The 25,865-nt window shown below is 52.3% G+C and overlaps 1 protein-coding gene across 1 annotated transcript in view; it reads left to right on the plus strand.

Moving 5' to 3' along the window:
* Window positions 1-25,865, plus strand: part of LOC146861795 (uncharacterized) — a 1,106,394-nt gene that overhangs the window by 190,051 nt on the left and 890,478 nt on the right. The window contains exon 3 of the mRNA XM_085643037.1: window positions 17,645-17,694. Coding sequence (XP_085499163.1) covers window positions 17,645-17,694 — 50 coding nt within the window. The remainder of the gene's footprint in view (window positions 1-17,644; window positions 17,695-25,865) is intronic.

Genomic DNA, 25,865 nt, shown 5'->3' on the forward strand with positions numbered 1-25,865 from the left:
CAGTATTGTGAATTTGTCGTTTGGTCTTGTGTTAAGTCTAGTAAAGATGACCTATTTTTCTAAACTGGTGTGGTGTCCATTTGTAGTGTTTTCACTGTATTACTGTATGTGATCACAAATGCTTTACACACTGCCTCTGAGATAAGCCTGTCTGCTTGTGCCATGCTACCAAGGGGGTGAGCAGGGGTTATTTTAGGAGTGTACCCCCTTGCCCTGACTAGAAGCATGGGTCCCTATTTGGTCAAAGGTACCTACCTCTGCCAACTAGAGACCCCAGTTCTAACAATGCTGCTGTAAAGAACAAAATAATTTGATGTAGAATGTCCTGGGTGCCAAGACAGATCTGAGTCCCCCCCGAAGGACACTAAAGAGGTGATTGAGGTATGGAAATCAAATGTACTAACTGGAATCACTTTGACATGAAAAAGTGAACCAGTTCAGCAGGTTTCCACGAGGATCTCCAAAGCCGACAGTAGGTGCTCATGGTCAATCATGTGAAATACCACCATGTGACATAAAAGTGCCAGTAGATATAATTAACCTCACCCTGTGAAAATTGTGCAGGACTTTCACCGTAGTTTTGTTTTTGTTAACCGTACAACCTGAGTGGACAACTCATGTACACCAAGGTAGGGGATTTGGCAACTTTATGTGAGTGGTTACATGCATTTTTGATTGCTTTTCTTAAGTATAAGAGGTTGGTTATAGGTCATTATTTGAAAGGAAGACTCCACTTATAGTTCAATTTCAGTTGAATAGGCGTTTTTTAACCACATTTTAGAGATTCCAGGATTAGCCAGAGAGAGCGGTGTGCATTATTTCACTCCATTTCTCAGCAACGATGGTAAAGGTTTCTTTGGTGATGTTCCCTGGCAATAAATCTTAATGGTAATAGGTAGGCTAGAAGTTGGGAATGATACAGGTGAGGTCTCTCAGGCATACAGATTCGAAGTGACACCATTGTATCCTTGTTTTGAGAATTAATTGCTCCTGATGGTGTGTTAGGGGAGATAGAGAGTCTCGGATGGATTGAATCTTTTCAAATAAATAGGCCAGAATTTGTTTTCGTTTGTCAGTTGATACTTTTCTCTTTGTGGGCCCCTCCACCCTTGGTGCCAAGGCTTCTAAGGCTTTCATCATTTGTTTGAGGCTGGAAAACATCCTCTGAAATGCAAATGTGAACTCGAGCAGCCACCTTCAGCACCTTCTACGTCAAAGCAGTGGATCACATGGCTGATTCTCCCATTCAATGAGTTTTATACAGGATAGGATGCTGCCTCATTGTTTTCCAATCAAATCTGGAAATCTGAAAATGTATTGAAGACTTTAAGGTGAGTGTATTATCTTCCTCACCCTTCCAAGAAGGTGTGTCTTATTTATAATATTTCTTCTTATTTTTGATGTCACTTTGATCTTGACCGCATAGTTTCTCCTCAGTGTTCCTTTTCTTGCAGGTTTACCCTAACCTATTGGGTTTGGCTGGCAGAGATGTATTCTGCTACTCTACTTTGTCCTACTTTTCCAGGCTCTTATCATCCTTTCCTGTGGTTTTGTCCACATTGTTGCTTGGGACTTCAATTGCTGTTCGTTCTACGTTCTCCACAATAAGGAGACTATATCTGTCTTCTTATTGGCTCTTGTAAGGGCCATTAATAATGTCATAAGGCTTCCCGCAGAATATAAGTGATTGCTACTGGGAGTAGTAATAATGTTGTTTTGCATAGTATGCTTATCGCATTTCCTTAGAAAAAAAGGCAGAGTTTCTGTGCACTACAGCTAGAAAAATGTGCATTTTTTACATCTTGATTGTAGCTGCTTGAGACATTGGGATGGCCCTGCCCCTTATTAAATAGATCTATCATTTTCTTTGTGCTGCTTTACTTGGACCATGAACTTTCTTGTGTCCTCACACATTCCGTTTGCACCTTTTTTGTAAATTAATTTGGACTGGAAAGAAGTCTTGTGTATATATTACTGACTGAGGGGTACAGCTAACACCAAGGCATGATTGATTCTTTTTGCTTAAGCCTTTCTGGTTTTGTCGTCTTCTACTCATGATCACATTGTCTTATGCCTTTCACGTGACCTTCACTTTTTTCCAGTTCTAAAATATCTTACACTACACGGGGCAGATGTACGTTGGTTATTTGATTAGTTCTTCCCTCTGACAAATTCTAAAATGTAATTATTTTTAATAATTCTACTGTATTGTGTGTGATTTTCTGAATCTCTATCCCGATAATGATCCATATTATTGGATGTGCTAAGCTCAAAATGTTTGTATACGTTGTTCTTGTGCCCTGATTTGTTGTGGGTCCCTTTTTGTTTGGAACTTTACAAACTGTGCACTATAAAATTGCCTTACTTCTGATGCTTGTTAAAGAGAGCTTCTTTATATTACATCATTGTGGTTCTTTATGAGTAAATCCTATTTATTTTTCAATCCTTTCTCTACATTGTTTCAATATTTAATATCGTGGTAATACATGCACTTCGCCCTAGCTATGTATCACCTGCATAATTTTGGACGGATTCCCCTTTGAAATCATTATTCATATTAAATGTTGACACCTAGATTTCCCAGAGCAAATCCGTCCGTCCTATATTTAAATTGAGTGTATATGATTACCTCTTTAAATAGATTTTACGTTCTCCAAGGAATCTTGTTCTTCAACTTATTTCGCATTTCTTCAGTGTCTGTGCAAAGTAGTTTCCCAGCACGGAATAACTACCACTGATTATCATTAGTTCAAGCGTTCACATCTGTCACGGTTTGTTTTTCTCATTTGGCCACCTTGGGTGTCAAGATATGCCTAGACCTGGGTTCTGTAGACTATGGTGCAAATTAACTGCAGATCCTTTTCAGTGGGGCACACCAGGGGTTGTATGTATTGATCTTTGGATGGGACGTGGCCTGGCAGTTTCATATGATCTGTCTCTTTTTTGGCATAGCCAAGAGATCAATGTGAATATGGTTGGACCTGACCATCAGTGGTAGAGTAAGCATACAAAATGGTCCCTTTACAGCTCCAGTCAGGGAAGACTCCTGTTCCCACCAATGCACTTAAAAGGATGATTTTAAAATTATCCAGATTGAAGGAAAAGCTCCAGCGGATGCAGATGTTTAGTGTATGGATGTTTTTGCATGTTAGATGGTATACATTTTTTTAAAAAAAGTTTTAACCAACGTTTATTGATTTTAAAGGTCGTGCAAGAGGCAATACACAGCTTACTCGCCTACAACCATATAGGCCGGCAGCAGAAAACTACAGATAGCCAACGACAGATGTGTATACAGCAAAACAGGAGGGCCTTTCAGGAGCCCAAGAAGCAGGCCCATGCGCAGTCATCAAGCAGCAGAGTTCCCCGCCTTAGAGACCCCATGCCCTGTGTACGCCACCTGCTTGGTAGACATTGTTTGGACCATTGCAACATTGCCAAGCTAGCTTGAACTCGGCGAACTTCACCCATCCCGCCCTCGAGGGCCAAAGACCCCATATCCTAAAGATCTCAGGTATCCTACTTTCTATACAATTCCCATTAGAGCTTAGTTGTACCTGCAAGCAGTTCACTTCAGTTCACTTCAGCCGTGGCGAGTATTGTGCCCCAACATGCAATGTCAATCCAAATGAGTAGCGCATAGGTGTACCCACGACTGTACCCCCAATCGTGATCTGCAGCAGGCACAGCATGAAAAGGCTGATAGTGGCTAGATTATGTTAGGTGTAAGCCCAAGAGCATTCTCCAGTGATGTACAGGGCAGGGCGTAGGTCAGTAACCAGCAGGCAGGGCAAGACATAATAACAATAGAATATTAAACACGTTATCCTCACTGCGCTATGGCGGCGCTAAAGCTATCTGCTACTGTTCCTGCATTAAAAATTGACAAGGATGTGACCAACCAACTGGGGGGGGGGGTCAGAACACGGGGAAGGAAAGGAGGGGGTACAGGGTCGAAGAATGCAGGCCTGGCGGGAAGGGAGGAGTGGGGGCCCCACTATCGCTACCTGGTGAGGGCTGTGAGTTGGAATCTTCCAGAGGCGAGGCTCTCACGTCCGGGAGGGTAGCCTTGAGGGGCGGATACTATAAACCCTCTGCAGATCCCCAGAAACCCCCTGGCTCCACTGGATCCACCACATCATCAAAAAGCTTTAAGGCCCGGAGTCGTGGCGGTTGTAGCCTAACATGTTCTAGTCGCCCCAGATGATCGACCAAAGGCTTCCAGAGCTTCTTATACTTGGTATCTCGGAGTTGCAGACACGCCGTGAGAAACTCCATCGCCACCACATGCCACAGTCGGGTAAACCACACATTAATGGAAGGCGGATCAGGTTTCTTCCAATAGAGGGCCACTGTTTGCTTCGCGGCTCCCAGCATGTGGAGGCTAAGATGTCGATCACGGCCCGTCATAGCCCGTAAGGCGGCTGGCCTAAGGCCCAACAGAACCACAAGCGGATCCTCCGGCAGGGGATACCCTAACACCCTTTTGATATGGCTAAGGACCTCTTTCCAAAAGGTGGTCAGGAGAGGGCACGTCCACCAGATGTGAATGAAATCTCCCAGCGCTTGGGTGCAACGCCAGCATAGGGGGGATGCCTTAGGGAACATTTTTTGAAGTCTAGCGGGGGTGTAGTACCATTGTGTCATCACTTTGTAGGCCGACTCCTGTTGGGGGATGCTGCGGCGGATTTTGGGGCTGTCCCCCAGAGCCTTGACCATTGGGAAGAGGAAACACCTGAGCCAGAGACGTTTTGCCATCGCAACTGGTATGGGTGGGAGTCCAGTCGCTGCGTGTGTTGGAGCACCTTGTATATGCGGGAGATCAGCCCCTTGTAAGTGCTAAAAGTGCGTGCCAGCTGTTCGAACGGGGTGTAAGGTCGCGTGGCTGCCTGTGTCAGAGAAAAACCCTGTATCCAGTGGCGTAGTTGAATATACTGAAATTTGTCTCTCTCTGTCAGTCCGAACTCTCGCTGGCATTGGGCAAAGGTCTTAAGGTGGTCCCCCACGAACAGGTCTCGGACCGTCCTGCAGCCGGTTTCCGTCCAGTTCGTGAAGAAGGGTGGGCGACACGCCGGCGGGAACTGCGGGTTGCGAGCGATTGGGGTATGAGGGGACGGAAAAGTAGTCAGGCCTCTACGAACCGCCACCTTGTCCCAGATCTCAAGGACCATTTTGGTAGGGACCGCCATGTAAGCGCTGCGATGGCGTGCCTCCCGGGGCAGCCAAGCGTGGTCCCATAGCGGGCGACAAGTGACTGCCCTGTCCATGTGAAACCACACCTTCTCGCTCTCCCACGCCCCCCACTCCAGCACAAAGTGGAGGTGGGACGCCCAGTAGTAATCGAGGAGGTTAGGAAAGGCAAGTCCACCCCTATCCCGGGGGAGTTTCAGGATTTTATTAGAAAAGCACGGTTTCTTCCCCCCCCCATACAAATGTGACTAGTTCGCGTTGGAGCCCCTGAACTTGGTGCTCCGCAATAGGTGTCGGCAAAGTTTGGAAGAGCTAGAGGATTTTCGGCAGTATCGACATTTTCACCGTGTTGAGTTGGCCAAGCCAGGAGAGTGGCAGGGCCTTCCACGCGCGTAAGTCTGCCAGGACTGAGAGTTTATATTCCTGCCAGTTAGCCTGCGTCCAGGTGGCTAGATCTGGTGTCAGGTTAAGACCCAGGTACCACACCGACGTGGTCGCCCATTGATACGGGACAGTCGCTCGGATCGCCGTAAGTTCCCCATCCGGGATCGTTCAATTAAGGGCCCAGGACTTCGCGTGGTTAATTTTTAGCCCGGATGCGCGTTCATAGGTTTGAAGCAACGAGTACACCGCCGGTAGCGAGCGTAAGGGATCGGAGAGAGTAAGAAGGAGGTCATCTGCAAAGAGAGCGATCTTAGGGCTCTATGCCGCGGAGAGATATACCGCAGATGACCGGGGACCGACGTATCATAATGGCAAGGGGTTCCACCACAAGGGCGAATAACAAGGGCGACAGGGGGCAGCCCTGCCGGGTGCCTCTACAGATGGGGAGAGGTTGCGTGAGCTGGCCGTTGACTCGCACCCTGGCCACCGGTGAAATATAGGGGGCCATAATACGTGACACCATCTTAGGACCCAAACCCACTTTCTGTAGGACCGCCCGGAGGAAGTTCCAGTCCACCCGATCGAACGCTTTTCCCGCGTCCAGCGATAGTAGGCAGGCCGGTATCCCCCAGTGCTTAGCCTTCCCAACAATATGCGCAATGCGGCGCACAATGTCCGCGCCCTGGCGCCGATGTATAAACCCCACCTGGTCAGGCTCAATGAGGTTGGGCAGGTGGGTACTCAGCCGTTTAGCAAGAATTTTAGTGTACAGTTTTAAGTCCGTATTTAACAAGGCGATAGGCCGATAGGAGGAGCAAAGGGTGTGGTCCTTCCCGGGTTTCGGGATGAGGGCTATTTCAGCCATTGCCATGTCCGAGGAAGGCCCGACAGACTCCGCGAACGAGTTGAAGAGACGCAGGAGATACGGCTGCAATTGCGGCAGAAAGGCGCGGTAGAACAACACCGGGAGCCCGTCGGGGCCCGGCGTTTTGCCGAGCGGTAGATCGTGCAGGGCACCCACTATTTCTGCTCGGGTGATAGAGTCTTCCAGAAGCTCGGATTGGCGCTTGCTCAGTGGTTCCCAGTGACATGCGTCCATAGCCTCCGAGATCTGGTCCGCCTCGGGCGGGTCGCTAGCGTATAGAGCCGCATAGTAGTCGCGGAACGTTTGAAGCTTTGCCGGTTCCGCAATGGCCCAGGACCCGTCTGCCTTCCGCAGTTTTGCTATATGGGCTTTGGCTGCTCGCGTGCGCAAGCGCCGCGCCAGGACAGTACCCACCTTGTCGCCACCCTCGTAGTAGCGCTGCTTGAGCGCCATCAGGGCGCGTTCAGCCTTGTTGGTCCTGTGTGCATGGAGCTGTCCTCGAAAGACGGCTAGGCGTCGCTTGTGCGTCGCCAGCGGGCGCTCCTGGTCCATCTTTTCAAGCGTCCCAATTTCGTGCGCAAGTTTGGTCTCCTAGAGCCGGGCCTCGCGCACCCTCGCGACAGCTATGGCAGTGAGAGTTCCCTGTATCGTAGCTTTGAAGGCGTCCCAGAGAAGGGGGAGGTGAGTCCCCGGTTAGTCATTATCCTCAAAATATGCCAGGATGGCCGCCTGGATTTCTTCCCAATCTACCGGGTCCCAGAGAACATGGTCCGGGAATCTCCATCTGCTCGACCGCGGCTGGTGGGTGGAACCCTCCCGCAAAAGCAGCTCAACATGAGCGTGATCAGAGATCGAGATGTTAGAGTGGGACACCGAAATGGTGTCTTTGAGCAAAGAGTGCGACACGAGGAGAAGGCCAATGCGAGAGTAGGAGCAGTGCACATGGGAATAAAAGGTGTAGTCCCGCAGCCCCGGGGAGTGATACCGCCAAACGTCTACCAAGTTTAAGGAGGTTAGGGAGTTCTTCACCGCCGCAGACATGGCCCCCACCCCGTGATAGGCGCCTCCACAGCGATCCAGCTCCGCATACCACACCAAATTGAAGTCCCCTCCAACTATGAGGTCCGAATTCACTGGCTCAAGGTGGTCCCTGATTACCCGGCGTAGGAAGGCATCCTGACCCTGGTTGGGGGCGTAGAGATTACATAGAGTGAGTGGACGGTTCCCTCTCTGGACCTCTATCTGCAAGAACCGACCCTCGGCATCTCGAAGGACCTTAGTATCCCTGGGGTATCCCCGCCCTGCAAAGGATAGCCACCCCCGCTGTCTTGGTGGCAGCCGAGGACCAGAACTGGTGGGGGAAGCGTGGGTTTGCCATCCGAGCCACATCGGACTTGAGAAGGTGTGTTTCTTGGAGGAGAATGATGTCAGGGTTCTGCAGTAACAGATAACGCCATATTTGGCGTCTCTTGTTGGGTGAGTTGAGCCCTTTTACATTAAGGGAGACAATCTTCCAGGAAGGTGTAGTAGTCATTTGTATAGGACCACTAGTGGGCCGCCTCCCATGCTACTGTGCCACCAGCCCACATGTCCCTCCCACCAAGAGGGGACGAAAGGAAGGGAGGGAGAGGGAGAGGAACAGGGAAAACAACTAGAACCTTTGATCGGCCAACTGGGCCAGCAGAGCCTATTCCAGTCTAGGGAGTAGCCAGGCACCACGGCACAGGCTGTCCCGGAGATGTCACTCTCCCAGAAATAGGAGTGGGGGTTTGTCATCACTTATCTGTAAGTCCATGATGTCGAGGGTCCGCTTCGGACCACCACCTCAGCAGTACAGGTGTCGCGCCAAGAACTAGGCAGAAGTGCGCCCCCGAGGAGAGCATCAAGGGCGCCGAGGGAGGAAAGATCAGGGCAGCCGCAGGCAGTCCATGCCCACAGCCATCTCGGTTCCAAAGCTGCCATCAGAGAGGAGGTTCCGCAGTGAAAACGTTTATTTGGGAGCAGGCGCTTGTGATCCAGACGGCGACGGGCCGCCCTCCAGGGATTTTATGTGCTCTATGATATCTTGCTTGTCCCGGGAGGATCTGCTTCCATCCGGTGAGGAGGGATGTCTAGGGCGGCTCACCGTGGACCACTGTGGTTTCAGTGGGACTCAGAGGTTGGCAGGGCGGCGCGAGGGGCTGGCCGGCGGGGAGTCCGGGATCTGAAGCAGCTGGGCCGCCTCTCGGTAGGAGCGCAGCACACGACGCTTAGATTCCCACTGGAACATGAGGGCAAAGGGATGGGCCCATTGATACCGAATGTTGAGCTCCCGCAGCTTGTCCGTAATGGGCCGGAAGTCCCGCCGGCGCTGGAGTGTAGTAGGGGCCAGATCTTGAAACAGCTGAATGGGCTTGCCCCCACAGAGGATTTCAGGTTTGTCCCTAGCCGCTTTGAGAATGGCTTCTTTCTCGACAAAGAAATGGACCCGTGTCAAGATGTCAGGGATAAGTCCTGGCCTTCCAGACGGTCCTGAGACCCTATGTGCACGGTCCAAGGTGTGCGGCGAAGTATCATCATCTCCTCGGATGTCATGAAGCAGGTCTGCCACGAATTACATTATATCAGCTCCTTCCGCTCCAGTTGGCACCCCCCGTATGCGTATGTTGTTCCGGCGCCCCCTATTTTCCAAATCCTCTTGCTTGATCTGAAGCTCGACATGTTGTTCTTCCAGAGTGGCGAGCGGCTGCCATAGGTGTTCTTGGTCTTCCGTACGTGCATCCAAGGTTTTCTCCAAGTCGTCGACCCGGCCACCGAGCTCCCCCACGTCTCTCCGCAGCTCCTTGACACATGCCTGGACCTCCGTGCGAAGTGACCCGATTTCTGTTTTAAGCTCCTGCATGAACGACGCCATGAAGGATTGTGTGACTGGTTCAGCAGAGGCCCCAAGGTCCGACGACGCAGCACCCGTCGATTCCGCGCTCGGCTTGCTCCACAAGTCCTTGACCGAGGTGTCTTTGGGGGCTGCGGATGGCTCTTTCCCTGGCTTCGTGCGGGTCATGCTGCAAGAGTGCCGGAGGGCAGCGTTCCGACGGGAAGGAGCAAGAACCCTGGACTCTTCGAACGCCCACTCAGCGTAGAGCGCAGGCCGCTGGGCCACGTAGCCCAGGAGTGGCAGTGGGGACCCAGTCCACGAGTCGGTGACCCCGGGCGCCGCGCTCCAGAAGGCCCTCCAGATGCAGCGCTGTAGAGACGAGGCGAAGGACAGCAAGCTCCACTACTGCGTTGCGCAGGGCTATCGGACACTCAACCTGTCCCCCAAGAGTGGTCCCACCAACTCAGTCTAACGGGGGGGTTGCAGTGGGGGCGCTGTAGCACTCGTCGAGTCGCCGCTCCAGTCCCGGTCCACCAGGTGGGGCCACGGTCAGTCCATCAGCAGGGCCCGGGGATCACCCCCACTCCCACAGGGCATGGGAAACGCACTCCCCAGAGGGCTCTCACCCCTAGGGAAGCCAGGGGCAGCCGACAGCCTGGATCGGGAGCCTCTCTCCTCCTGTAGGCCCAGGCACTAATCCGGGGGGGCTCCACCAGAGGCCGTCCACTAGAGATCAGGCGGGGTCCAGGCACTGGTCGGCCGATGCACTCCCTCGCTGGGCCCGCTCCCAAAACCCAGTCCGCGCCCCCCCGGCTGACAGGAATCCCGAGCAGCGTGAAGTCAAGCCTCTCTCCCCGCCCCTGACAGCCTGGACAGGCCCCAAGCAGATCCAGGCCACAGCGCCCCAGGTCGAGGCGTCCTCCCGTGGCCCCCAATAGGCCTCAAGCCAGGCCGCCAGTGCGGTGATGCTGCCGCCGGGTCGAGGGCCCCAGAGCAGCTTCCAGGTGTGGCGCAGCAGCGCAAGGCTCCGGGATCCGCTTTGTCCCGCTCCGGCAGCTCGCTCGTCTGCCTCAGCTCCCCCTCGAGCACCGGTAGCCGCAGGTCCCCAGGGCTCGGTGCGGCAAGCGCCCCCCACCGATTCAGCGCCAATTAGGGTGCAGTTAGGCAGGGCGCCGGACAGTCACAGCATCCGCATAGGGTGGGGGGCAAGCAGACAGCAGGCAACAATTCACCAGAATCCGGGCCCACCAGGAGCGATGCTCTCCCCCAGCCGCCGTCCTCACCAAGCCGCCTCGTGGTCCATCCTCTCCGCCAGGCCGCACACACTCCAGCACACAAAATGGCGGCGAGCGCTCCTCGGACACCGCGCTCTCAGGCGCACCAGCCAGGCGTCACCCTCGGAAGGCCACCACTCTCTGCCCTCCCCGTCGGGCCGCTTCCTCCACCCAACGCCGTCAACAGCCTCCGCCGGGCCCGCAGCAAGCTCACAGCGCACCCGGGAGTGTCCCGGCCTACCAGGTCCAGACGCTGAAGATCGCAGCCGCCGCTCGGGTCTCGGGATCGCCTCTCCCACAGCTCCCGCAGTCCGGGGTCCACAACTGCTGGGGCCCCCTGGCAAGGACTCCTCAGCAGCCACCAGCGCGATGTCCCCTCTGCTCCGGACCCGCCAAGCGCCGGGCGCGCAGATCAGGTGAAGAGAAAATGGCGGACAGCACGGCCGGCACCCGACTCCGTGTGGTGCGAAACGGCCTCCGTAGCTATCACCGACCCCTTAGGCTTTTGCCCCCAGTGTTCCGCTCTCCATGGGCTGCTTCCCAGGTCCAATTGCCGCCGTCACACCGCTGTTTGTGGCGGTTGATAGCAGCGGCGGTCCGGAGCGGCCACGACCCGCGTCCTACTCCATTCCTGGCGAGACCACGCCCCGATGGTATCCATTTTACCACCCTGTGTTCTAAGGTGTGCTCTTGCTCCTGTGAAGTACTTCATGCAGCGAAAATACTGTGCACCCTTATGTTCCTGCTGCCTTGCTTGTTTTCAGAACAGCCTTGTTCCCCCATGAATAGAGTCGCACAGTTTTATGTGTTTGGAGGGAGGCAGCATCACTCTTCCAACTCAGGGTCCACTCCATTACCCCCAGGTCATTATGTCCTCGTCCCATTCATTAACAAAGTGGAGATAACCATCTCTCGACAGAAAAAGAAAGACCAGAGGAATGCTGGAACCCTAATCCTGCCCCTCCCACCGGGAGTACATAAGCAGTACTTACTCAGCATTCCGCTTGTTCTTTTTTTTCTGTCTTTCGTCAGAATGGACGTGGTATGCTGGTGTTGCTCCTGCTGGGCTGGAGTGGCGTTCTTCTCTCCTTCCCTCCCGCCCGGCTGCCTGGCTGTGCGGGCAAGGGGTTTCCTGGGCTGTCTCCTGGCCTGCCTGGCTTCAGGGGAGACAGTTGCTGTTCACAGTCGGCCCTGCCTTGCCGCCCGGCCATTTGCGGCTGGTGCTGGCATCCCAGTTCCTTCCAAGTTGCGTGCTTGTCTTCCTGGAGCCTGGCTGGGTGGGTGACGTGCCATGCTTGCAGTGTTCCTGATGTTACCTGGGCTGGCTGTTGGTGTGGGGGCCTTGTTCCTGGTGGTGGAACCCACTCCGGGTGAGTTCAGCTTGGTGGATTTTCCCTGTTCCCACTGTTGTGTTCTTTTTGCTGTTGCAGGTGGGGGATGTGCGTGCCTCGGCTGCCGGCCGTGGCGCTTGTGGTGGCCTGGGTCCGCACAAGGTTCCTGGTCTACACCTGCCTGTGTGTCTACGTTCCCAGGTAGTGCAGTTGTGTCCGTAGCTCCTGCATGGAGGGGTCCTGCCGGGTTTGGCTTGCCGTTCCCTGTGCTGCATTTCCCTGGATATGAATTTCAGCCTACATAGGTTGTGCTCCTCAATGGGTTCACGGTCGAGTCACATTGCCCCCCTTGCTGCCATGGGTTCCAGATGAGCCAGAGATGGGGCCGTCCTTCCACCAGACACTGCGCCCAGCAGCAGGCTGGAGGAGCAGAGTCATTTCACTTCCTCTGTAGATTTGGGATGTGGGAAAATGTTGCCTGTCTTCATTGGTGCACAGTTTCTGACTTTGTGTGACATGTTTGTCATACCGTGGGCTGCACCTTCCGCCTCACTCCTCTGAGGTGTGCCTGCATGGCCCTTCTCCTCAGGGCTTTGCGGGTGGGGGTCCTGCGGTCTGGCCGTGGGGGTGCAGGGTCAGTGTGTCTGCCCGCCTGTTTGCGGGAGGCCTTGCCTGTGCCTTTTCTGTGCTACGGGCTCTGGTCCCTCCTGGCCGACCGGTTCGGATGTGACGTGTGCCCCGCTTGGGTGTCTTCCAATTCCCTGTGTGCTGTTCCGACCCTCTTTGGGGTCGCCTCCGCTTCCTGTGCTTCTGGAGTCTCTTTGGGGCTGCTCCTTTTTTGGGTGGGGTGAGGTGTTTGCTTCCTTTCCTGGATCCCCTGGGCTGCTCCTGGTTCCTCTCTGGTTCTTCCATGTGTCATGCCTGGTGCTCTGTGCGGCGCTCTGCCCCTGCTGCCTTCGGGTACGGTTCGCGCTCTTTGCCAGCCACCATCCTGTTCTGTGGGCTGACCTCCCTGTTGTTTCGTGATTGGTGTGCGCTGGGCTGTGTCTTTCACCTGTGCTGCCTCCTTTTGCGGCTGTGCTGTTCTCCTTTTGCACTTCATTCTGCCCTCTCTCCGCCGGTCTGTTTTGGGGTCGGTGTGCTGGTGTCCTGCTCCTCGTGCTGTCCTTGGCGGTTGTGCCATTCTGTGGCCTCTGCAAGGACCCCCTGCTGCGCCCCATGTGTGCTCCTGGTCTTGTGATTGGGTTGCTTCATGTGGGCTGGCTGGCTGGTGCGGTTTCTGGCAGCTTGCTTTCTCCATGCTGGGTGCTGCTGTCTTTGGTTGCTCCTGGCTCTGGATCTCTCTTTGTGCTGTTACTGGCTTCTGGGGTTTCCTGGCTGTTGTCCTTGTGTTTCCCCTGCTGCAGCTGTGCCTCTCCCTGTTTTCCCGTGTTTGCCTTTGGTTTGCTTTGGTGGGTCCTGGATGCCCTCTCCTGGTTCCGCTGGAGGTGCCGCTCTGTCTTGGTTGGGTGTCTGTTGGGCCTGCTGGGTGCTGTGGCTTGCTTTTGTTTTTTTCTTGCTGGAGTGGTTGGGCTCCTGCTCTTCCTTTGCATTTGTGGTACGCCTTGGGGTATGCCCCTGGTTGTCCATTGGGGGCCTTGTTGTTCCGGCCCTCTCTTGCAGCCTGGCTGTGGGTTGGTCTTTTTCTGCCCCCTGTGTGCCTGGCTCCCGGGCTAGTCGTCCTCCTCCCCTAGCTTGGTGGCACGTCTCGGGCAGGGGGTTGTTCTTTTTCCCATCGCCCCCGGGGTGCGTTCCCTGAGGCGGTTCGCTCCTTTGGTTTCCTTTCCGGAGGTCCCTGGGGGTCCGGGGTTCGTGCTGCTGTTTGGGCTTGGCTGTCTTTCGCTGCTGCTGTGTCCTGGTCGTTGGTGCCTGTTTTCCCCTCTTCTCTGCTACGGTTCTCCCTATTGGGGGTCTGTCTGGGCTCTGGGGGCGGTTGCTCCTTGGGGGGTCCTGGACTCGTCTGGTCCCCGTCGTGGGTCGGGGCTGGCTAGTGTCTGGCTGGGAATCAGCTGGTGTTTTCCTGCTCCTGTGGGTTTTTCGGTGCCTGTTGGTCACCTTCTTTGGCCCTGCGTCTTTGCCTGTGCGCTCTCCGGGTTTCCTGGCATGGCGCTGCGGTGGTTTCGGGCCATGCCCTGGTGTGCCCTTCTGGGCCTGCTCCTGCTGGTGGTTCTCTTCCCGAGCTTGGTTCGCCTCTGGTTGGGTGTCTGTGTTTTCTCCCTGGTCCTGGGGCTTCCGTTGAGTGCTGTTGGGCTTCGGGTTTCCCCCCCCCCCCTTTGCCCCAGTGCTTCTTCTTCTTCTTCTTTGGTCCCTCTTGGGGCTGGCAGCCTTTTCACCTCTGCTTGCTCCTGAGCTGCGGCTGCCTTGTTTGGGCCTGTGTGGGGTCCTGGTGTTTGGTGCTTCTGGGTGGGCGTGTCCGGGGTGGCCTCCTGTTGCTCCAGGTGTGCCGGCTTCCTGCTGGTTCAGCGTTGCCTCTGGCTGTGCCTCCTTGGTTTGCTTGCTGTGCTGTCGCTTCTCTTCCGGTTCTAGGGTGTGTTTTGCCTGGCGTTCCCAGTTCTTTTTTCCTGGTTCTGGTTTCCTATCTTACTCCTGTCTTCGCTTGCTTCCCCGGGCTCTGCTTCTGGTGTGTCTGTTTGGGGTGCCCCCCCTTGTCTTGTTGGGGTGCGGTTCTGTGGTATTCGTCTTGCCTCTGTGTGGGTCTGCCCTCCTTTCTGCTGGTTGTCCGGGGTCTGGTGCTCCTTGTGCCTCTGGCTTCTCTGCTTCCTCCGGTTTCCACTTTGGAGATTGCCTCTGTTTATTTTCTTCCCGCCTTCTGTGTGGTCTGGCGGTTGTGTGCTGGGGGTCTCCGTCGGCTTCCCTGCCCTTTGCTTCGACCTGTGCTCTGCGTGGGCTCCTTCCGGGGGCTAGTTGGGCCTTGCGGTCTTCCTGCTTCGGCGGTTTGCTTGGCTGCGGTCCTGGCTTCCTGGTTCCTTTTGCGTTTGATGCCCTGGTTGTGGCTGTTTTTTTGCCCTGCGGTCTTTCGTCCCTCTTGGCGCCTGTTACTGTCTCCTCCCGGCGGTTGGTTCCTGGTCGGGGGTGCTGTGCACCCTGGGGACTTCTCCGCTGCTCCTGCCCTGGCTGCGTGCTATGCCTGGGTGTTGTGTGCCTGTGCGGTCCTTTGGTTTCAGCCCTGGCTTTTGTTTTCACTCTGGTCCTCAGCTCTGATGGCTCCTGTTCTTGTCTGCTATCTGGGGTTCGGCGGGTCATGCCTGGTTGGTTCCTGGTTTGGGTTCTGCCTGAGGTTTCTGGTTGCCCTGGGCTTGCACCCTGCCTCTTTTCCCTCCCCCACCCCCCCACTCCGGGGTTGGGGGTTGTGAGGTTCTGGCCGTTGGCACTGTCCCTGCCCTTGCTTTGCCAGTGCGGTTCCGGGTTGTTGGTTTCCGGTCTTTGCTGGCCTCTCTGTTGTTTGGTCGGCTGTCTGCTGGTTCTTTCTGGGGGCGTCTCTGGCCTGTGGTCTTTGGGATTGCCCTCCTCTGCCCATGCTGCTCTGGGGTTTCGTGTCTGGTCCTGGTTCGGTTTGCGGCCTCCTTCCTTGTGGGGCTTTCGGCCTTCTGGGGTTTCTGGTCTCTGGCTCGTTCCCTGTCCTTTCTGTTTGGTTGGGGTCTGGCTCCTGGCCTGTTCCTGGGCCCTCGCTGTGGCTCCTCCTTCTGGGCTGGGTGCTTGGTGGTTGTCGTTTGGTGGCCCTGGTGGTGCTGGCTGGTCTTTCCTGGGTCCTTGGCCCCCTCTGTGGGATTTTCGGGGGCTTTGTCCTCTGGACTCTCTGGGGGCCGGATCGTTCGGTTTGGGTGGGGGTGGGCGCTGCATGGCCTGTACTTCCCTCCTTCCTTGTTGGTCTGGGTGCTTGTGCCGGCGCCTTGTGGGCCGGCCTTGGCTTCTTTTGCCTTCTCCGGTGTGGCTGGGGTACGCTCGGTGTCTGTGCTGCTGCCGGGTCCTGTGGACCTTCCTGTTGGTTCTGGGCTGGTTGGCCTTGTCTGGTGGGTTCCCTTGGCTGTGTCCTGTTGAGTTTTTGGCCTGGTTGCTCTGTTTCCGGTTTCTCTGGTTGGCTGCCTCCTTGTTATGGCTCTGGCCTTCTGTTTTTCTTGGCTTTGCGGTCCTTATTTGTGTCCCTGCTGTCCTGTTCTGGGTTGATGGCCGGTTGCTTCCTGCGGTTCCCTCCGTTTTGCTTCCCTTAGGTTGCTGCGTGTGGTGTGTTTTCCTGGGTGCGCTTGTGGGTTTGGAAGGCCGAGTTTCTGCTTTGGTATTCTCCACTTTGTTAATCAATGGGACGAGGATATAAGGGACTTGGGGATAATGCTCTATTACTTACCGGTAATCTTCATTACTCCGGGTCCCGTTGTCCTAGTCCCATTCATATGACCCTCCTGGGCGGCCGGCCGGCCTTCCTGTGTGGGCTTGATTGTTCAGGCGGAATGCTGGGTAAGTACTGCTTATGTACTCCTGGTGGGAGGGGCAGGATTAGGGTCCCAGCATTCCTCTGGTCTTGTTTTTGTGGGGAGATGGTTATTTCCACTTTGTCAATAAATGGGACGAGGACAACGGGACCCGGAGTGATGAAGATTACCGGTAAGTAATAGAGCATTAGCTGTGTTGGTGAACTTTCTCAGGCACCCTACCTAGGATCATGAGCTCATTGCTGCCTCATTACTTGCATCAATCTAAAAATTGCTGCATTATATTCATTTGCAAGGCTCACACTTTCCTTATACTGATGCTAAGATAATGTTTGCCTGTTTTTCTCCGGCCAGTGATAACAGCCATAGAGTTTCTTTCTTCTGCTTTAGGCCTATTATCCCTTTTTCTACAAGGTGGAAAATGAAGCAGAATGGCCTCTGGAAAAATAAATGTTTACATAAATATGGCAACAAATACACACTATGGGGTCTATGAGGATGGCGGATGGAAAATCTCCGTGACCGCCATGGTAGCGGGAAAAGACCGCCCGCAAGGACCGCGGAATAACCACTGGTCCAATTAGAATGCTCCCCAGTCAAAATCCGACCGCCGCGGTCGGATTCTGGTGATTAACATTGCGGTGGTTGGTGCTACCAGCAGCACCGCCATGGTGTGAAAAGGAGCGTGTCATGCATGTCACTGCACTGCGTGGCAAGCACTGCACAGTGCCTGCCACCTGGCACACGGACATGTAGGGGGGTACATTAGGTACCCTCCCCAGTGCACCCACACCCACCCAAAAAACTGGGGGCCCTCAATGGGCCCCTGGAGACATTCTCTGCATGCCTTTCCATGGCGGTTCCACCGCCGTAAAAAGGCTGGCTACCACCGGCATCATAATCGTTACGGCTGTGCTTGGCCCTGATCTGCAAGAATTGCAGCGGTCCTGCTCCGCCCGCCAGGCAAGCGGGCGTACTGCAACCGGAGGAAATGTGGCGGGCGGAAAATCACACTGTGTCGGTCACGACGCGATGCTAATCGGACCAGCAGTTTTCAGAGTTGCGTTCACGGGCGGATGTCCGCCGCCAGTCTGGCGGTTGCCACCGCCGGCCCTTTGGCGGCCATCCGTCCGCCATCCTAATAGACCCCTAAGTGTGTGTGTACGTGTGTGTATGTGTGTGGATGTTCCCTTAAAATATTCCATTTAGTGTTTAGTCTTTATTACTGAGTTTTTACTCTATGTTAATCTAATGGAAGATTGTGCCTTTCTTGTTTTTAGGGTGGTGCCGTACAAATTGAAGACGATGCGGCTGCCATGTACATACCAAGGTAAGGTATCATATGATGTGATAACAGGCTTGATGAACATTTTACCAATAGCCTCCTACAAACTCTTGTTAGGAGGCGATCCTTACATTTAAAAGACTTGTCACTTTTTAACTCCCATCAGCCCAACTCACACCCAAAGCTGAACATCAGAAGTCTTAAAGAGCCATCTGATATGCACATTTATCGTTTGTAGGTCACAACGCTACTCTGTCAGACTGTCCTCAACTCGACCTTCCTTCTGATCTCTCCACCTTCCCTTCCGATCTCTCCACCTTCCCTTCCCTCTTCTGTAATGCAGCCAGCCAGTGCCGTGAGCATGCTACAAAAAGCATAATTAAATAACCTTGAATTATAAATAAGCAAAGGCAAGGGGTTATCAAAGCATTTAAAGCCATATCTAAAACCATGGGGCATCGGTGCTGAAGATGGCAAAGCACAGGCTTCTAAATTCCAGTAAGTAAAGAGCCAGGATGTTATTTAGATCAAGGGGGTGTAGACCACTGTCCTGCCGGATCAGCCTAGGGTACGGCTCCCACTCCCATGCTGGAGGCCACTCACCCTATTTTGAGATCCATTTTGGGTTGGCTTGGATCTCTGTGCCACTGAAGTCACCACTAAAGCAGCTCTGCTGAAAGCACTGAAGGTTTGCCGACTGGATATCATGTTAGATGCGCTTGCTTGTCAACATTCTCTATTTTCAAGAAAAAATAACCGTAACCAAACCGAGAGTTTGTTTCTTAAAATCACAAAAACATGATGATCTTGACTCACAAAGAGCTTTCTCCCTGAGTCTGGAAACCATCCCTGACTGTTTTCTCTACCCAGGGCAGCTGTGTCCTCAAGACAGTTTGCCAGATCAATGGTGTACACACCGGTGGAGCCAGCTGAATCTCCTCCAGCATAAACAGTACAATACAATAGAATATGCACTTCTGAGGAAGCCTCCCAGCGCTAGCAGAAGGACCATAGATACACAAATATCCCACCCCTGGACAACCGGCATAAGCGTTAGAATTAAGTATTCAGCCTTTAACCTAAAGGCAGTTTCAGATGGGGCGAAACGAAGAGCAGCTGGAAGCGAGTTCAAATGTTTTGCCATTAAGAATGTAAAGGATCTTCCACCTCGCCTAGTCTTGTATACCCTCGGGGCATGCAAGAGATTTAAGGTATTAGACCTCAAGGATCTGCCCTGGCAGTAGGCCTCAAGCCTTCTTCTAAAGTATAACAGACCCTTCTGCTCCAGGGTTCCGTAGGCAGAAGCAGGGTGCTTAGGTGAGGTCAGGAGCCCAAGGCAATCCTATAGAGGTTGCCCGTTTGGGATTTTGGCTGCAGACTTGGTCCAGGAAGTCTTCTGGGAGGAACCAAGAGCCGGGCAGATAATTTGGAAGGCCCAGGATGTTGGAGCACCTCAGGTCCTCTTCTCCAGGGTGCAAGGCGGCCGGAAGCAGGGGTGCCTTTTGAGGTCAGATTTCACCTTACCGGGCTACTCGCAGTTGGAGGGGGTTCAGAGGCTGGAGGTGATGTCTGGGAGTCCAGGAAGGGTCAACCCATTGCCCATCTTTGTTGAAGGTAGAGAGTCTACCAAGGTGTTCTGGAGGTCACTGGCTGCAGGACAAGAGATTTTGACTCAAGATCTCCAGAAACTACAGATGGGTTGGCAGGGCTGGGGCGAAGTCAGTTCTTCTCTGTAGTCTCCTCTGATATGCGACTTATTCCGTCCTTCGTAGGTTGCAGGAATCTGCCTTCTGGGTTCAGGCCTATCCCTGAAATACTGAATTCAGAAGGCATTTTAGGAGTCTCGAGGTTAGTAGCCAATGGGCTACTGACCTTAGGGTGCCTAGACCCTTGGTGTGCTCACCGTACGTGGGGGAGTTAGCACAAACCCTAACCTCGATTGGAGGGGTCCCCCTATCTTCAAGATGGAGGTGACTGAGATATGTGCTTCCCTCGCCTCCCCTACCCCAGGGGTGTTGTTGGCAAAGGTGGGCACACCTCTCTTTCTAGCTTTGTTTTCCCACCATTTGGTGGGTATCCCACCGTCCTCTGACTATAAGGCCCTGAAGGTGCGCTCCCCACCCTTCGAGAGATGCGTCTGTTGTGAGAGTGAAACTTGGGGTGTCCACCAGAAACGGACGACCTGAAGAATTGTTTCTTTCGAGAGTCCACCAGTACAGAGCCGTTTTCATCCAAGATGTGACCTTGATCATATTGTTGAAGGATCCTGAAACTTGAGCCCATTGCTTGTCGAGTTCCTCCTGGATGGGTCTCATTTTTAGGCGGCAGTGAGGGACTAGGGGAATGCAAGAGGACAACATCCCTAGGAAAGACTTCAACTGCCGAACAGAAACTGACCTTTTTAACCGGAGGGAGGTTGCTAGGCTGCAAAGGCGTTGACGCTTTTCGTGTGACACAAAGGCTTTTGCCAGTTTGGTGTCTAGGATGGCCCCCAAGAACGTCCTGAGTTGAGCGGGAACAAATTGAGACTTTTCCAGGTTGAACACAGAGACTGAAAGAGGGACCTGCAAAGTAGAGTTAGAAGGCAGTCGTCGAGATAGGGAAAAATGTGTACTCCTTGTAGACGAAGATAAGCTGCCACCGGTGCCAGGACCTCGGTAAACACTCGGGGTGCAAAATGAAGGCCGAATGGAAGGACCTTGAATTGGAAATCTCTCCCAGCCACTCTGAATCAGAGGAATTTTCTGTGTCTGGGCAGGATCGGGACGTGAAAATAGGCATCTTGGAGGTCCAGTGTGGTCATGCACTCGTCCTGGAAAAGTAAAGGAAGCACCTCCTGAAGAGACAACATTCGGAATGTTTGCTTTATGAGGTATTTGTTTAGGGTGCGTAGGTCTACAATGGAGCGCCATTCTCCCAACTTTTTCTGTATAAGGAAGTACCTCGAATAGAATCCTCTGCCCCTTTGTAGTTTCGGAACCACTTCGTAACTTTTAGGTCAACTCACAATCTTGTGAGTTGACCTTAAAGTTCCTTCAGATGGGCAGGAGGAGAACCTCTGGGTGGAGAATTGGGAGGGATCTTAATGAACTCTAAAGCGTGCCCCCTGCACACAATATCCAGAACCCATTGATCGGTAGTAATCAGTGACCATTTGAAGTAGAAGCGGGAGATTAGACCTTCAACCTTTGAGAGGGTGGAAGGTATCCAGGATGGCAGATGGAAAATGTTATTGTTTCTTAGAGGAATCCCTTCCTCTGTAAGAGGATTTAACTCTGTACTGTCTGTAAGATGCCGCCGCCAGTTGTCTGTACGATTGATGATTCTGGGAGGAGTAACATTGTTGGCTTTGAAAAGAGTTGTACTGTCTGTACTGATTGCAACCTCCCCGAAAGGAAGAGGAGGAGCCACGACCCCTCGCACCCTGAAAGGGCTGTTTTTTAAATTGAAGAGTGCAGAGAGCATGAGCAGTATCGGTGTCCTTCTTGATCGTCTGAAGGGCATCATCGATGTGTTGGCCAAACAGTGATTCACCGTCATAAGGTATGTTCAAAATCTTCATCTGCACCTCTTGACGGAAAGAAGTGGCCTTTAACCAGCCCTGCCATCTGAGGACTGCTGTGCCTGCCTGTTGATGAAAACCAGTAGAAGATACATCAACAGCACAATCCATAATCTCCGAGGAAATCCTTTCCCCTTCCTGAAGAATTTTCAGCGCTTCAACCTTAGAAGGTTCTGGTATTAAATCTACAAGGAAAGCAATGTCCGACCACATTTGTCGGTCATAACGGCAGAGTATAGCTAAAGAATTGGGCACCTGGACCGTAGTTGCTGCCATAGTAGAGAACTCCTTACCAATAGCATCAAGGCGTCTGCCCTCACGGTCCGGAGGAGCCGATAATGGTGACGAGGGATTCCTGGCACGACGTTGTGCTGCCTGAGTAATAATGGAATCAGGTTTTGGCTGTGCAATAAGACAAGCAGGCGAATTTGCAGGGGCCTTGTACTTTTTATCCAGTCGTGTCAGGACAGCAGGAATGGAATTAGGGTTCTGCATGAGCTTGAGACACTCTTGCCAAATAAAATCGATGATGGGAATAGCCCGTACTTGTTTCTGTGGCTGATCTTTAAAGTCATACAAGAAACAATCCCCCTCTCTAGTGACAATAGGGAGGTGAAATCGCTTTGCTGCCCTTTCCATGAGGACATGAAATCCACCTATGTCCACCGGTGGAGAATCAAGAGGAGCTGGAGCGGTGGGGGACGGTGTTTGAATCTGATAACTGTCCTATTCCGAGAGGAGGGATCTATCATCCAGCTCACCCTCCTCTGTCAGCATCATCCTCATCATTATCCTTCTGAATGACATGAGGAGTGACCTGGTGTTATAATCGTGACGCCGATGTAGAAGGCGTGGAAAGCGGTTCTGCAGCAAGCGGAGGTGGAAGAGGCGCTAATGGTGCTGGAGAGGCCTGGACTAAGTTCGGAGAATGACGGTAATAGTCATCCAGCATGAATTGAAGGTTGGAAATAAGGGACGTAGGCATTTGTGCCATGGGAAAATCAGGTGCTGGTTGGTTGGTACGGTCTGAAAAATCCTCATACTCCTGGTCGTCATAAAAATCCTGAAATTTAATTAGAAGCTCAGAGGGACTGCGAGCGGCCCGAATCCTGTCATCCTCCTCTGAATCATCGTCCCCAGCGTCAGAAGAAAACAACTCTGCTGGAGGATGAGAAGTAGTTTGAATTGGCATCAAGGCATCCAAAGAAGACTGTCGGCGTTGAAGCAGAGAACCAGTAGACTTCAAAGGAACTAGGTCCAAGGATGCAGCCATCTAAGCTGTCGCCGTCGACGAGAGATCTTGCCGCTGAGCCACCGTCGATGAAGCCACCGTCGACGAAGCCACAGTCGACGAAGCCACAGTCAACGAAGCTGACCCTTTTGCCAATGATGTGCGCGTCGACTAATGCTTCTTATGCTTGGTAGATGCTGTCGACGAAGTTAAAGGCACCGTAGACGACAGGTCTCAACTTCACAGACACCAACGTCGACGGCGATGTCGCCGATGACCGGATCATAGCCGGCATCATAGACTAAGAAGTTGTTGTTGTAGAGGCAACGACATCGACGGAGGGAGCGACGACAAGCTCATCGACGAGAGCCAGTGTTTTAGCAAAAACTGCTCAAACTGAGTCTTGGACACCTGAGATTCAAATCTCGGGGTGAAGACAGACTCTGAGGGGCAGGAAACACCCCTTTTGATGTTGAAGGCAGGTCTGTGGACTTAACATGATGTTTCTTCACCACCTTAGTCTTAGGAGAAACCTTCTCAGACTCGCTAGCTCTCCAAGTATGAAGCAGTCCGAACCGAGGAAACACTTTCCACATCTGACAAGGAGTTATCCATAGTCTTCAACTTCTGGAGCCACAGAAGGAGACGCCCCTCTCTGTCCTTTAAGGTCTTTTGTGAGAAAGTGAAAGTCCTGCAAATTTTACAATCCTTTACCTGGTGTTCAGGGTAGAGGCAATAAATGCACTTCTTATGGGGGTCCTCAGAATGAAGTCGCTGTTTTCCACATGTCCCACAGGGTCTGAAGAGGGACTTCTTGGTTGTAGACATGACAAAAATAGTTGTTTGAGAAGGAAAATGAGAAAAAACTGAGCAGAGCTCAGGGAGACTCCCTTCACACGATGTGCCGTAGGAAATCTGAGGGCCTGAGCCTCTGAGGAGAACATTGCAGAGGGTGCTAGCGCCTGATTGGCTGGAGTTTGGACTATTCACAATGACTGATTGGCTGGAGTTTGGACTATTCACAATGACTTTGATAGGTTATAAAGGTGACAAGCTTTTCTATCTATAAAGCTCTATGATTCAATGCTACTCTATGTTTTTTTCTTACCTATACTATGGTTATGTTATTGCTACATTGTTATGTTATGTACCGTGGGACTACCAATTCGACGACGGGGAATATTCAAGCATGTGATCTATTAAAGACACCCCAATACTGGAGAATAGCACCTTCCTCATCACCCTTTCACCGACTCCCCACAACACACATTCTGTTGCACTGAACACCATTCATCCTTTCAGAACACCATTATGACAAATGCTCTTGGCACCACTTTCTGCACCAGTTACTCATGCCATTCCGTTGCCTTCAGGTAGATGCATCAGCACTTTCTTTCAGCAACAACCACTTACACAATCACCCAAACACAGGACAACTTGACCCCACAACTACCTCTTATCTCAACCACTAACTTGACCACGCATCCCATTACTCTGGTGTTCATATCCCTTGACCATTCACAAAACAGCACCTCTTTCAATACACACCTCTCCATTAGCCACACACCTCTGTCACTTTGTTGCTCAGTCGCTACACCACTATTCAGAAGAGCCACTCACCTTCAGCTACATGCATCATTAGTAGACAAACACAACGCGTTACGGATGGTTGCCGGATCTTAACGGTCTTAAGGGTCTGTCCCTTACCATGGCAGCGTGCTGGATACTTTCCCGCTCCATGTCTCTCATTGTTTGCGGTGATATTACTTAATTATTGTGCCCAGTAAGCACTGGACAACGGCACCGCGTTTTTCATCTTCAGTTGTTTAAATTATGCTGCCAGCCATACATGCTGCACAGATGCTGAACAAATTCATAGAGTAGACAGCCAGGGAGTAGTGGGGATTCAAAACAACAGATCGGTCTGGTATGAGACAAACACAGAACATATTGGGTAGCTTAGAAAAATTTCAGAATGTATGCAAGATGTGTGGGGTGTTGGAATGGTCTGGTAACTCCTGGGTGATACTTATTGCAGAGCGTAGCTGGTTCCCTAGTCAAATTTTCCTCTCCTTCTCCTCACCACCCTACAAGGCTGGTTCGGTATATGTGTAATTCACTTAATTGTTTAACACTGTTTAAAAATTCAACCCTAAGAGGTAACGGAGACCTTTGTTCTACTGTCTGCCGCCCTTTGACACTGCTAGTGCTAGCTGACTTTATAACAGGTATTCTTAAAATATTGCGTGTGCTGTCCAAAGTTAAGAGTCTGCCTTGAGAAACCACTTCAACTTTTCAGACCAGGTCAGGTGGTACAGAATCTTTCTGGAGATTAATCATGCCAGCAGAAATTTTTAAAAGCTTAACATCTGCAAAACCTCATGCAGCAAAAATATCTTTAATGACCCTGAAAAGTTGGCTCTGCTTTATCGCATGGATTGGCCTGCCCTAGCATTGCAATGAGTGACTGGCCTAAAATGTGCCCACAAAAACAGCAATAAAATAAATGTTATGATGGGAAACACAAAAAAATACAAAATAAAACTAGGCAAGCTGTAAGGAATGTTTTGTTTGTGACATGGTATTTGCACAAGTGCATCTCTAATTAACTGTCCGGACGCCATCAAGGGTCAGTGTCCCATCTATGTCTAACAGTGTCTGAGAGGCATTTTTCACTCGCTTCTGTTTTAGTTGTGCAGTTCTGATGCATTGTATGGTATTTGTGGATTCAGGTGTGCCATTGTTATGGCCTAACAACACTGTCCGGTGTGGTAATTGCAGAGTAGTTTGGCACGGGGTTTTCAGTAGCTTCCTATATGATGGAGAGAGACTAGTGCACCTGAGATGGGCTAGGGGACATCCAGTCAGAAGCTGGGAAGAGTTTGAGACCAAAAAGGAGAATGCTTTGTAATGTACGCTGTGGTAGTGCTGGGGACAGAAAGGCGCATTGCTGATTTCATATCAAGGCTAGAAGATGTGGTCAGAGCTGCCCACTTTGGAACGGAGGAACCAGGTCCCGCTTCGACCATCACGTCATCCGCCCGTGCCTATCAAACAAATGAATGTGGTCCAGTGTAACGTAACTGGTGATTATGTAAAGTGCTATAATAATCTGAAGAAAAAGGGTGAAGACAAGATGGAGAGTAAAGGTGCAGTGAGTAGCCTGGGCCTCCCGGACCCTAATCCAGAGAAGAAAATTAACTCCCAAGTAGTCAGCAGTGCCAGTTGAGGATGTGGTTGGAGCAACTGGAGTAAGTGGGTAGAGCCACATGTGGAAGTGGGTGGAGCCGAGGGAAGTGGGTGTGGCCTCCTAAAATTTGAGCACCTGCACTTCATATTTTACAAATTAAGCACTGCTTTGAACCCAGTTTTGTAGAACATTTGCAAGAGCCCTAATCCCCTTTTTCAAGAGGGCCTTTCTAC

The sequence above is a fragment of the Triturus cristatus genome, chromosome 2_2 (assembly GCF_964204655.1).
Source record: "Triturus cristatus chromosome 2_2, aTriCri1.1, whole genome shotgun sequence".
Classification (NCBI taxonomy): domain Eukaryota; kingdom Metazoa; phylum Chordata; class Amphibia; order Caudata; family Salamandridae; genus Triturus; species Triturus cristatus.